Source organism: Mandrillus leucophaeus, unplaced genomic scaffold, assembly GCF_000951045.1.
Source record: "Mandrillus leucophaeus isolate KB7577 unplaced genomic scaffold, Mleu.le_1.0 Scaffold248, whole genome shotgun sequence".
NCBI lineage: Eukaryota > Metazoa > Chordata > Mammalia > Primates > Cercopithecidae > Mandrillus > Mandrillus leucophaeus.
In genome coordinates this window covers 1,718,590-1,733,079 of record NW_012102565.1, presented here as the reverse complement: position 1 = coordinate 1,733,079, position 14,490 = coordinate 1,718,590, and the positions used below count along the sequence as shown (strand labels likewise).

At 43.2% G+C, this 14,490-nt stretch overlaps 1 protein-coding gene across 1 annotated transcript in view; it reads right to left on the bottom strand.

The window, feature by feature from the left end:
* The window catches only part of CCM2 (cerebral cavernous malformation 2), a 55,704-nt gene that overhangs the window by 25,578 nt on the left and 15,636 nt on the right, over positions 1-14,490 (bottom strand). The window contains exon 2 of the mRNA XM_011983270.1: positions 10,127-10,300. Within this exon, the coding sequence (XP_011838660.1) occupies positions 10,127-10,300 (174 nt within the window). The remainder of the gene's footprint in view (positions 1-10,126; positions 10,301-14,490) is intronic.

Below are 14,490 nucleotides of genomic sequence, written 5' to 3'. Positions count from 1 at the left end.
CTCGTGATCCACCCCTCTCAGCCTCCCAAAGTGCTGGGATTACAGGCATGAGCCACCGCGCCCGGCCTTTTTTTTTTTTTAAGACACAGTCTTGCTCTGTCACCAGGCTAGAGTACAGTGGCACAATCTCAGCTCACTGCAACCTTCGCCTCCTGGGTTCAAGCGATTCTCCTGCCTCAGCCTCCTGAGTACCTGGGACTACAGGTGCACACCACCACATCCAGCTAATCTTTGTATTTTTAGTAGAGACGGGGTTTCACCATGTTGGCCAGGATAGTCTTGATCTCTTGACCTGGTGATCTGCCCGCCTCGGCCTCCCAAAGTAATGTTCCTACTTTATGAAGGTTTTGTGAAGATTAAATGAGAAAAATGTATTTAAAATGGTAAACAGTATTGCTGCACACAGTAAGCATTCCAAAACAAAAGCTACTATTAAATTCCTTTCAACTTGTTCATTAATGTTCATTCTAAATACAAAATACTTCCCATAAACACTACACTGGAGTATGTGGGATTAAATGTCTCCTATCACTGGTGGATTTTATTGTTGTCATTGTTTTTATTTTATGAAATGTAAACAGTTTAAAAAGGCAAATAAAGTTCAAAAAAATTGTAAAACAAAAAAAACAACAATCTCCTTTACTAACAGGGACAACCCCATCCACAAACCACTTCCAAGAGGCGGCCACACAGGAGTCTTCTGATTCTTCTAGCATCTAGAGCCATTTTTCTAAATAATGGGCTTATGTTGCGATTGCTTATCAATTTAAGACATTATTTATTGACTTCCAATTATATCACCATTCCCACTTTCCCTCTCTTTTCTTACAACTTAGATAATTTTTCTTAATCAATACTTAGTTCTTACATCATTTTATTATCCACATTCTCTCACTGACATGCCAAGTAGTAGTCAAATTACAATTTCTTTATAATTAAACTTTTATTTTAAGGTAACTGTAAATTCACCTCTTATTATAAGAAATGATACAGGGAGATCCATCGCTCCCTTTACCCTACTGCCCCCAGCAGTGACATCTTGCAGAACTATATAGCACATCACACCAGGACACTGATATAAACACAGCCAGAGCACCCATCACTGTGAGGACCCCTCCTGTTGCCCTTTATAGGCTCACCTACTTCTCTCCAACCCTAGCAAACCCTAATCTGTTCTCCACCTCAGCAACTGTGTCACTTCAAGGATGTTACAGAAAGGAACATACGGTGTGAAACCTTTCAGAATGGCTTTTTTCACTTAGCATAATTCTCTGGAGGCCCATCCAGGTTGCTGTGTAGTTTGTTCCTTTGTGGTTGCTTTAAGACAGGGTCTCACTGTCATCCAGACTGGAGCACAGTGGCGTGATCACGGCTCACTGCAGCCTCCACTTCCTGGGCTCAAGCAATCCTCCAGCCTCAGTCTCCCCAGTAGGTGGGACTACAGGCAGATGCCACCATGCCCAGCTCTTCGTATTACTGAATAGTCTTTCAGGGCATGGATGGACCTCATTTTGTTTAACCATTTATCCCCCAAAGGACATAGAGTTGTTTCTAGTTTTGGGCTAATATGAATACAACTGTTTTGAATATTAATATGCAGGTTTTCATGTGAACATAAATTTTCATTTCCCTGGGATAAATGCCTAGGAGTGCAATTGCCAAGTTATTGGTAGTTGCATGTGGAGATTTAAAGAAACTGCCAGACTGCTTTCTAGAGTGGGGGTACCATTTTACATCCCTACCAGCAATCAATGAGGGGTCCAGTTCCTCCACATCTTCTCCAGCATCTTGTTTTCTACTTTAAATTTAAGACATTCTGTTAGGTGTGTATTGGCTGCTCATTATGGTTTTAATGTGCATTTTCCTGATGGCTAATGATTTGAGCATATTTTCATATGCTTACTGCCATCTGTATATCCTCTTCAGTGAAGTATCTCCTCCTGTCTTTTGCTTATGTCTTAATTGGATTCTTTGTTTTACTGTTGAAGTTTTGAGAGTTCTTTATATACTGTAGATACCAACCCTTTGTCAGATATGTGGTTTAAAAATATGTCCTCTTAGTCTGTAGCGTATCTTTTGTCTTTTATAGAGCAAAAGTTTTAAATTTTGATGAAGTCCAGTTTATGTTTTTTCTTTTATGAATTATGCTTTAGGTATCAAGTCTCAGAACTCTTTGTGTAGCCCTGCATCCTGAAGATTTTCTATGCTTTTTACTAGAAGTTGTATTTTATATTTAAGCCTATGATCCATTTTGAGTTAATTTTTGTGTTTAAGTTGTGAAATTTAGGGCAAGATTCAGTTTTTGCCTACAAATGTCCAACTGCTCCAGCATCATTTGTTAAAAGGCTATCCTATCCTTTCTCCACTGAATTGCTTGTGAACCTCTGTCAAGAATCAGCTGGGCATATATGTGTGGATCTGTTTTTCATGACTTTGCTCCCCTGATCTCTGTGTCAGTCCCTCTGCAGGTACCACACTGTCTTGATTGTGATAGCAGTATGATCTACCTTGAAATCAGGCAGGCTGACTCCTCTCATTTTCTTCTTTTTCAAAATTATTTTTAGCTATTCTACTTATTTTGCCTCTCCATTTAAAGAATAGCTTGAAATTTAAGATCGTGCCACTGCACTTTAAGAATAGTCTTGTTTATATCTACAAAAAGTTCTTGCTGAAATTTTGGTAGGAACTGTAAAATTCACTTTTAATAGTTACAAGCTATTCAAATTATTTCACATTGGATGGCTTGTAGTAGTAGTTTGTGCTTTTCAAGGAGTTGATCCATTTATATCAACTTAGTGATAACTAACATACTAACTAGGTTGAAACTTCAATCCATGAATACAGTATGTCTCTCCATTTATTCAGACCTTTGATTTCTTTAATCAGTGTTGTATAGTTTTCAGCATACAAATCTTATTCATGTTTTGTAAGATTTATATCTGTGTTTCATTTTTTAAGTGATTGTAAATGGTATTGATTTAATTTTGATATCCACATATTTATTGTTCGTACACGTATCTTGTTTGTCTGAGTTTTTTTTGTTTTTTTTTTTTGTTTTTTTTGTTTTTTTTGAGTGGAGTCTCACTCTGTCGCCCAGGCTGGAGTGCAGTGGCACGATCTCGGCTCACTGCAAGCTCCGCCTCCTGGGTTCACACCATTCTCCTGCCTCAGCTTCCCAAGTAGCTGGGACTATAGGCGCCCACCACCAAGCCTGGCTAATTTTTTGTATTTTTAGTAGAGACGAGGTTTCACTGTGTTAGCCAGGATGGTCTCGACCTCCTGACCTTGTGATCCACCCGCTTCAGCCTGCCAAAGTGCTGGGATTACAGGCATGAGCCACTGTGCCCAGCCCCGTTTGTCTGAGTTTTTAATCAAGAATGGGTGCTGAATTTTGTCAAATAAACTTTCTGCCATTGATTGATATAACACGTGATTTTTCTTCTTTAGCTTAATATGATGGATTACATTTTCTTTTTTTTTTAAGCTGTGATTTTTCTTTTGTTTCTGCAAATATATGGTATTATTAAGCAATTCATCTAACTTCTCATTTATGGAAATCAATACAAAAGTTTCAAGGTGATTCAAGTTCCCATGCACATTAGGAGGGCCTGAATGGAAACCAGGTACTGATTTTTCAACTGAACCTGCACAAACTACTCTAAAGAAATTGCTCTATCAGCTATCACTTCTAGTTGCACCTAGCAGCTAGAACAATAGTACAGCAAGTGTTCAACAAACATTTGTTGAATAAGTTAATGTCAGATAGAAAGAAAAGACTAGACATATGTAAAGGTATCTGATAAGATACAAATATTGATACAGCAAGAACATAAAGACAGGCCACAAATAATTTCACTAATTTCAAATTATACTTTCAGAACAGCACTATCCAAACTAGTTTTGTAAAACCAAGAGGTTTTTCTAGTTATCTTAGGGATCGGTCAGAGTTTAGTTATGAAATCTTCAAAACAAAATTTTAATAACTTTTGAATTAAAAATCAAATTATATAGGGTATACTTAAGAGATCTAAGGAAGGAAGGAAGGAAGGAAGGAAAATAAGAATCACTATAACAATCACAAAGTATTATGGTTCTAAGAAAATTTGGAAATAATTACATTTTCCACAGTAATTTGCCATATGAGGCCACTAATGTCTCTTCCCTACCCTCTAGAAAATGATAATTCTCTCCATAAACTAGTAGAAAATGTTTGGAGGTTCTGTGATGTAGTCTAATTCTACTGAACATAAAAAGACAGCCCAGTCAAATTGGGCTAAATCTTGAGGACCGTAAGTATAGTTTATGCTGTAGGGAAGTCAAAAGTCAAGATGGGGAACTTACACAATTGGGATTTCCCTCCTTTGAATCTCATCCTGGAGATGCCTCAAAAGCAAGTGGGCTATCGATGGAACTCAGAATGTAATATAAAAACTATAGCTGGGCCGGGCATGGTAGCTTACGCCTGCAATCCCAGCACCTTGGGAAGCCGAGGCGGGAGGATCACAAGGTCAAGAGATTGAGACCACCCTGACCAACACGGTGAAACCCCCGTCTCTACTAAAAATATAAAAAAATTAGCTGGGTGTGGTGGGCCTCTGCAGTCCCAGCCAGTCAGGAGGCTGAAGCAGGAGAATGGCATGAACACGGAAGGTGGAGCTTGCAGTCAGCGGGGCCTGCGCCACTGCACTCCAGCCTGGGTGACAGAGCGAGACTCCGTCCCAAAACAAAACAAAACAAAACAAAAAACTATAGCTGATACTCTGGAGGGAATGGAAAAAATAAAGAGAGATCTGTGGAATACAGACCTAAGCACTGGAAACGCATATCACAAGCTAAACAACTAATTAAACAAGAATTTACAATAATCCTAATAAATATTCTCAACGGCATGTAGGAGGGCACTGGAAACAAATAGGGACCAGGAGTTATAAAAAAGGACGAATCAGATATAGTAGAAACAAACAATTTAATTCAGGGTTGAATGAATACAGTTGATGAATGAATTCATAAGATGGAGAGTGGTTTGAAACATTCCCAGAAGGCATCGGGAAGAGTAAAGAACAGGAAAAATGAGAGAAGGGCATGAAAAATAAAATAAATAAAATATCAACATGTGATTAATGGGAGCCCTAGAAGGAAAGAAAAAAATAAAGTTAAATATTTGAAGAACTGTTAATTAAAATTTCTCCACAATTTTTTTTTTGGGGGGATGGAGTCTTGCCCCATCACCCAGGCTAGAGTGCACTGGTGCAATCCCAGCTCACTGCAACCTCTGCCTCCTTGGGTTCAAGTGATTCTCCTGCCGATGGATTACATTTTCAAGTATCAAACCAGCCTTGCATCCTTAGAATAAACTCCACTTGTTCATGGTGTATAATTCTTTTTTGTTGTTTATTCTCACAGCCACAGTAGGTATAATTCTTTTTCTATATTGCTGAGTATGTTACCTAATATTTTCCTAAGGAATATTATGTTTGTATTGGTGTCTGTTATTTCTTTTAATTTTGCACTGTTTTTTGTTTGGTTTTGATATCAGGGCAATACTGCCCTTACAAAACGAATCAGAAAATATTCCCAGCCAAGTGCACTGGTTCAGGCCTATATTCCCAGGACTTTGGGAGGCTGAGGTGGGAGGACTGCTTGAGTCTAGGAGTTCAAGACAGCCTGGTCAACACAGTGAGACTTCATCTCTACAAATTGGAAGGACTGCTTGAGCTTGGAAGGTCGAGGCTGCAGTGAGCCAAGACGATGCCACTGCACTCTAACCTGGGCAACAGAGAGAGACCCTATCCCAAGAAAAAAAAAAAGAAGAAGAAGAAGAGAAAAGAGAAGAGGGGAGGGGGAGAGGGGAGAGGGGAGAAGAGAAGAGTTCCCTCCCTTTCTGTTTTTCTGGAAGAGTATGTAGAATTGACGTTAATTCTTTAAATGTTTGATAGAATTCTCCAGTGAAACCATTTGGGTCTGAAGATTTTTTTAAATGGGAGTTTTCAAATTAGATACTGAATTTCTTTAATAATTATAGGGGTATTCAAATGATCTATTTCATATTGGATGCCTGTGGGAGGAGTTTGTGCTTTTCAAGGAATTGGTCTATTTTTTGGCCCACTGTTTGTGTGTGGAGTTGCTTGTGTTCTCTCATTATCCTTTTGATTCTCAGGGTCTCTCAGAACTTGAAGAATGTTGTGCCACTGGCCCTCACTATGCGTAACAAGAAATCTGCTGTCTTTCCATTTTCCCCTATGAGTAAAGTGTTTCTTTCTTGCCACTTTCAAGATTTTTTGTTGTTGTCTTTACTTTTCAGAAATTCTACTATGATGGACTTCAGTAGTGGATTTCTTCATCTTGTTTGGCATTTGCTCAGCTTTCTGAATCTTTTAAGTTTGTCCTTTGCCAAACGTTTCAACCTGTAAGATCTTTGAAAAGCTTTTCAGCCCTTCCCTCTTTCTCCTCTCTTTTCAGGACTTCAACAATACAAATGTTAGAAAATTTAACCTAGACCCTCAGAAGGGAAGGGAACGGCAGCTTTTTTTTTTTTTTTTTGAGATAGAGTCTCGTTCTGTTACCCAGGCTGGAGTGCAGTGGTGAGATCTCGGCTCACTGCAACCTCCACCTTCCGGAGTCAAGCAATAGTCCTGTCTCAGCCTCCTGAGACTATAGGCATGTGCCACCACAACCAGCTAATTTTTGTATTTTTAGGAGAGATGGGGTTTCACCATGTTGGTCAGGCTGGTCTTGAACTCCTGACCTCGTGATCCGTCCGCTTCGGCCTCCCAACGTGCTGGGATTACAGGCATGGGCCACGGCTCTCGGCAACACCACCTTTTTACCACCAAGTAGGGGTCAAAGGTCGGATTCCCTACTTGCCGTCCTGCGTGGAGGGCTCCTTCCTCGTTACTGCTGGGTATGATAAGAGTTCTGGTTCCCCATGTGGCTTCCACTGATTCTTCCCACTGGTTGGGAGGAAAAGGAGGGCCTCATTACTGCCCCACCCAATGTGGTCTCCACTAACACTCCACAACCACACAAGGTTCCTTAGGGGTTTGTTACTGCCCAACAGGGATAAAAGTCCATGGTCCCTCCCTATTCAACTTTCTCTGGAGGAATAAGTGGCTCTCACTTAGCCTTTGCTAGCAGGCACAGAGGTAGGACCACAGTTCTTTCTGTCATGTTTGGTTGGCACTGAGCAGTTGTCTAAATATTTTCTGTCTTGTGCTAGGCTGCCCCTTTCCTGGTCCTTTGGTCAGAAGGAGCTGACTTTTGCAGGGGGTTCTGCCTGTACCTGTTGGTGTTTCCGGGTTGCCAGCTTCTTCAGCTCATAGTCTGGGCTACACGAGGCAAAAAGACAACCTGAAGAAATTACTACTGGGTCGTTTTCTGGGTCCTGGGTGGTCTGCCTTCTCTCTACCTTTCAGAGTGTCCTTATGTTACTGCATCTAGTGTCCAAGAATTTTAGATTTTAGGTGCACTTAACTAGAAGAATAGGGAAAAGAATGTCTACTTCATCTTCCCAGAAACAGGAGTCTCCAACCTTTAAGTTTTCATTTTTAATGATTTATTATCAATTCCTCCACACCTCCATTTGCTTTGTTTTCTATGTACTATTCTATTTCTTCAACAACTTCTCAATACGTTATTCTACCCAAACATATAGTCTATACTTACTTATCCCAGAGCTTCTGTGGCCTGTTTCTTATTTTCCTAGGACTTTGCTTTCCTGTTATCCTGGGAATTATCTTTGTTCCTCTCCCTGGCAGACCCCTTGGGCTATGAATCCATGTTTTCCTCTTCTTAGTTTGCCCTTGTGTTTTGTTTGATTTTGTTTCTGAAGACTGTGTCTCATGCTGTTGCCCAGGCTGGAGTACAGTGGCGCCATCTTGGCTCACTGCAACCTCCGCCTCCCGGGTTCAAGCGATTCTCGTACCTCAGCCTCCCAAGTAGCTGGAATTACAGGCATGTGCCACCACACCCGGCTAATTTTTCTGGCATTTTAAATAGAGACAGGGTTTCGCCATGTTGGCCAGGCTGGTCTCAAACTCCTGGCCTCACCTGATCTGCCCCACCCTTGGCCTCCCAAAGTGCTGAGATTACAAGCGTGAGCCACCTCACCCAGCCTCCCCTTATATTTTGATGCAGCACATCCTCTGGTAACTTCTAAGAACCAGCTTCTGTGAGTTGAGGTTTTAGAGACCTGTCATCATGACAGGATCCTTTCAATGGGGGGAGTCATGTCCATCAGTCAATTCTTCAAAATATTCTTCCTTTACTGTCTTAATAACTTCTTCTCACTCTTTCCTTCATTCTTTATTCCTGGGAGTCAGATGTTGGACTTCCTGAATTGATCATCTAATTTCATTTCTCTGTCTCATCTTTTGTTTATTAACCTTCTTCGTCTTTTGAATATTCTTTCTGGGACTTTTTTTTACTTTTATCTGTCAACACCTCTACTGAATTTTTTAAAGATACATAAATAACATAGTTGTTTTGCTTTGTTTTTTTTTTTTTTTTTGGACACAGAGTCTTACTCTTTCACCCAGGCTGGAATGCAGTGGTATGATCTTGGCTCACTGCAACCTCCGCCTCCCAGGTGCAAGTGATTCTCCTGCCTCAGCCTCCCAAGTACCTGGTATTACAGGTGCCTGCCACCACACCCAACTAATTTTTGTATTTTTAGTAGACATGGGATTTCTCCATGTTGGCCAGACTGGTCTCGAACTCCTGACCTCAAGTGATCCGCACACCTCGGCCTCCTAAAGTGCTGGGATTACAGGCGTGAGCCACCGCACCCGGCCTAATTAACAGTTTTAATTCCAGAAGCTCTTCCTCTCACCTTTTATTTATTTAAAAGTAGAATCCTGTTGTCACTGTCAACAATATTTCCTCTTATCTTTCTGAAAATATTATATACTTTTAAATTTCTTCCCCTATTTTCTGCATTGTTGCTGTTTATTCATGTTTATTTTGTGTATTTGTCTTGAGTTCTGCCTTGAGGTTGAAAGTTGTCCTCAAATGTGTACTTATACTCAGCTGCCTATGTTTGAAATGAGGCTCCAAAAAGCTGACAGACGCCGGATGCCTGGCGGGAGTCCTGACTGTTGGAGTTTATTCAGGCTGGTTGGGTGGGTAACCCCAAGGGCCAGTATGGGCTGCTCAACTTCTCCAGTGAGCACCCTTCCAAGAATTCCTTTGTTGGAAAGGCCTGAGTTGAAGGCATTCTAGAAGCTTGAAAGAAAAAGGAGTTGGGAATTCTCTCCATTCCACATACAGGCTTTGACTTGACTTCCTTATCTTCTGTGTTGGTCTCTCCCCACCTGCCCCTGTATCAGGTTTCTGTATGTCCAAAGCCCCATCTTCCAGTGGGTGGGGGTGAGTTAATCATCTGGCTGGGCCAGGTGAGAGTGGAAATCCCTCCCATGGACATCTGCACTGCCCCATGCCCCTCCTGAGCCCCCTGGACTCCGTCCATATCCTCTGCAGGAACTCGGGTCTGGCTGCGTTAGCTCTAACTCAGTTATCTCACCCTCAGCAGTTTTCTTCTTCCATGTTTATGGACCACCTCATCCACTGTTGTCTCCTTTCCTATTCCCTCTGACCTCATGGCTTTATACCTTTTTATTCATTTACTTTCATTTTAGGGGAGGGATTAAAAATCAACTTATGCACATCACATGGTTTATGCACAGTATTTTGGCCTCAGGCCAAATAAGACCCAATGATGAGTCTCAAACACATGCTCTGAATTCTAGGCAGTGACTGTTAGACCTGCAAGGTCATGGCCTTGACCAGGTAACTCTTTTCAACTGCAAACTACAGGAGATGTGAGTTTTCTCCCAGCTCTTGAACCCTCTTTATGGTGGAGCAGCACATACTACCCACACAGCCAAGCCTTCAAGAGAAAGAAGGTGGCATTGCTACTACAGAAAAAAACAAACTGGGGTCAGCAGACACAATCTGGGTTTTCAGTTATCCAATTATTAAATTTATCACCATGGACAAGACAATGGGTAGGATAATCAACTACTAAGGTGTTTGTGTGGCTGTGTCTTATAAACTCAAGAGTGTCTGGTGGATACAAGCATGACCGTCACTGTCGTTTGGCAGGCATATCCTGTGGCCCATGACGACTTACCTTTACCTCCTTCTCAATATAGTCGCTCAGCAGTCTGTCTGGCTCGACGCGCTCAGGCAATGACAACACCACAGTGTGCAGAGGGCGCCTCTCTGTCACCTTCTCATGGGCTTTCTTATCTCTACTCTTTTCACCTTTTAGGAATACTCGTTTAAATGGCGAGACAATTCCAGGCTGCAGGCAGAAATGGCAATGATTGGAGTTCATTATTTACAAATGCTTTGTGTTGTACCTATGGTTAACAAACAGAAGTAGCCAAAACTACTACCATGGTCCCCATGCAACAGGGATCAGGGATCACTGACTGCCAGACTGGTGAGAAAGGTACCAACAGCACACAAGCCTGAGGGACCCCAGCCAACACGCAGGCCGGCAGGGTGCGGCTGGGCTGCCATGCAGCCTCTGGCGTGGAAGGGCCCTGTTTTTCACCTGTTCGTACAACACATAGAAGGCAGGTAACCTTATCTGGCAAGACAATGACAGAAGGGGGAGATTCCCCACAGAAGATAAAACATAACATCATTCCAACTCTTTCCGGTTCAGCTGGACCCTTCATCTCTGAGAACTCCGGGAAGGCAGGTGGAAGGTGTGGTCAGTGCTGGCATCAACAAGTTAAGCATCTCAACAGCCAAGGCTGAGCACTTTCTACAGAAGCACATTTCTTAATGGCTTAATGGGGCACATGTTTTTAATGCAATTCCTTCCCCAATGGGGACCTCATGACTCCAAGTGGGGACACTGAGCGTGATGAGCTCCAATGCAGATCAACAAGGGAGAAACCAGGCCGGGCACGGTGGCTCATGCCTGTAATCCCAGCACTTTGGGAGGCTGAGGGAGGCACATCACTTAAGGTCAGGAGTTCGAGACCAGCCTGGCCAACATGATGAAACCCTGTCTCTACTAAAAATACAAAAATTAGCCAGGTGTGGTGGCACATGTCTGTAATCCCAGCTTCTCGGGTGGCTGAGACAGAAGAATTGCTTGAACCCGGGAGGCGAAGGTTGCAGTGAGCCGAGATGCCACTGCACTCCAGCCTGGGCAACAGAGCCAGATACTGTCCCAAAAAAAAGAAAAAAAGAAAAGTTGCGGGGGAGAAGCTCTGATCAGCAGCTGGCCAGCCCCTAACTTTGATGACCTCACACCCTATCCAGCATCTCATGAGGGTTCTGAAGCCTAATCCTGCAATCAAAGTCACCTTAAAGCGTGAGAATGAGTGAGAGAGCAAGAGAGGATTACAGCAAGCCTCACCTGCACAACCCAGGAAAAGACCTGACACTTCTTTCACAGTAACTCCATAAGAAAGCTTTTCATCACCACCTTTGACAATGGTGCCGGGTTGGGGGGCTGGCGGGCGAAGCAAACCCAAATCGTGCTGAGAGATCATACTACAATCCCCATCTACAGTCACCCAAAGGAACATAAACCTGAGAAAATGAGACACCGATGTGCAGCCGCAGCAAGGAAACATCACACAGGCCTACAAAAACCAGAGCCGTGACTAAGAGTGAGAACTTATTCCCCACTGTCTTCTCCATAACTCTCAACAGAGGAAATGCAAGAAGAGATGACAACACTCCTTCTGCAGGTGCCTGCCAGGATGGGGTGACCCAATGCACAGATGGCAGCCAAAACCCCCACAGTATTCCCAGCTCAGACCCCCCTTATCACCAAACACAGAAACAAACAAAACATATATACAATAAATCACCAAACTTTCATTAAAAGTTCTCATTTCTGTCTCTCTCCAGCATATAGGAAATTCAGCCATATGCCAAATCCAATATAAAATGGTATAGCAGAACCTGTGGTCCTATAAGGACACCTCCTCAAAACCAGTTTCACAGATGGACAATCACAGTCAAGGACTACACTGTTCAGTAACCACTCCTGACAAAGGCAGAAATCAGTCAACCAGTGGCTCCCAGCAGGCCCTGCAGCTGCCTCCCTAACGAGGCTGGGGTTGGACCCTGCCCTGTATGAGCCCCTCCCCACCACCATCACACTCAGCTCTCCAGAATTAGGGGGAAAAAATAAACAAGCAACGGCCACCCCAAAGAAAACAAATCCTCAAAAAGCAAAACCCAACATTTTTCCTGACCCTGCTGCCTCCTGACAGCCAAGGCTGAGCTTTCTGTTCCTCAGCTTCCTCCTTACCCTTCTTTATTTCACCCTTTTAGAGCTAGGTTTTTATTGCATTCACCCACTAAAACAGATATGGAATCAGGAGGCTCTTTCAACAAAAACAAAAACAAAAAATACAACAAAGTCTTGCTTCCAGAGAAGTGCACTAATGCTGCCACCACACCTCTGTCACTCTGTCCCCTGTGTTCCCTGCATCTCATGTACCCTTTGCCAGCTCTCTTTCTTCTGCCAGTAAATACAGATATTCTTCAGGTCTTAGGCATGACCTCTGCTCCGGCATGCGCTGGGCTGCACCACTTACTAAGCAAACTCTCACCATCTGCACAACAGGCTAACAATCCTTAGAGAAGTGCCACAGGCAATCAATACAATAATCTACATAAAGCTCTGAGCACATGTCTGATATGTTGTGAACAAACAAAATATACAGCAGTTAATTTTATGACTGTATTTACCTTGACAATAAGTTAAAATTCATCTCTTCTTCCATTGCTGTCTATATATATATATATAATCAGACTGTCTCCTACACATCATGACCACAGACTAGATAATAAAGTTGGAGCAGTATCCCAGCCTAAGCTCTATATTCATGCCCCCACCAGGGGACACACCTGTGACCCAGGCTTAAAGCCCTATAATCTGCTAAAATGCTTCCTCCCTCACTTGGGCTGACTGGACCCAGTCCTACATCTGCCTTCTTCACCTGGAATAGCTCCCCTCGCCTGACCTGGAATAGTCTTCCCTTGACCCAGAGTGGTTCCCCATTGACCCGGAATAGTCCCCCATCTACCTGAACTAGTCCTCTCATAGACCCAGAGTAGTCCCCCGTTGATCAGGAGAAGTCTCCCCTTTGACCTGGAATAGGCCCCCTCCCAGGTCCCATTCTCTGCTGTTCAGCACAACCTGTGGTGGGGGAAGAGTATGGAGTAAGGATGACTAAAGGTCCTCAGAGTTGGTAACAGTTGGAGCCAGATGATATATACAGTAGCTTCGTTTACTTTTCTTTGTATATATTTTTAATATTTGAATTTTTAAATATTTTTTGAAAAGGATGAATATTTTCTGCTTCCTGCTGATTACACTTAAACTGAGGCAAAATACAAAAGCATAAAAAATTAAGATCGCCAATATCCTTACAAGATGATCCTCTCTAAGATGAACCACAGAGGTGACAGAAAGTGCTCCCAGGCTGGGTGCAGTGGCTCACGCCTATAATCCCAGCACTTTTGGGAGGCCAAGGTGGGTGGACTGTTGCGCTTAGGGGTTCGAGACCAGCCCGGGCAACCTGGTGGGACCCCATCTCTATAAAAACTACAAAAATTAGCCAGCTATGGTGGTTCATGCATGTAGTACCAGCTACTTGGGAGGCTGAGGCAGGAGGTTGCTTGAGCCCAGTAGGTCAAGACTGCAGTGAGTTGTGATCATGCCACTGCACTCCAGCCTGGGCAACAGAGTGAGACCTTGTCTCAAGAAAAATAAAAACTTTTTAAAAAGTGCTTCCAGAAGCTGGGTGCGGTGGCTCACACCTGTAATCCCAGCACTTTGGGAGGGTGAGGAGGCAGATCACTTGAGGTCGGGAGTTCGAGACCAGCCTGGCCAAGATGGTGAAACTCCATTTCTACTAAAAATACCAAAAATTAGTTGTGGTGGCAGGCGCCTGTAATCCCAGCTACTCCGGAGGCTGAGACAGGAGAATCGCTTGAACCAGAGAAGCGGAGGTTGCAGTGAGCCGAGATTGTGCCACTGCACTCCAGCCTGGGCAACAAGAGTGAAACTCCATCTCAAAAATAAAAAAAAAAGGCCAAGCATGGTGGCTCAGGCCTACAATCCCAGCACTTTGGGAGGCCAAGGCTGGCAGATCACTTGAGGTCAGGAGTTTGAGACTAGCCTGGCCAAGATGGTGAAACGCCATCTCTACTTAAAATACCAAAAATTAGCTGGGCGTAGTGGCAGGTAACTGTAATCCCAGCTACTCAAGAGGCTAAGACAGAAGAATCCCTTGAATCCGGGAGGCAGAGGTTGCAGTGAGCTGAGATTGCACCATTGTACTCCAGTCTGGGCAACAAGAGCCAAACTCCATTTCAAAAAAAAAAAAAAAGAAAAGAAAAGAAAAAAGAAAAAGTGTTTCGGCCGGGCGCGGTGGCTCAAGCCTGTAATCCCAGCACTTTGGGAGGCCGAGACGGGCGGATCACGAGGTCAGGAGATCGAGACCATCCTGG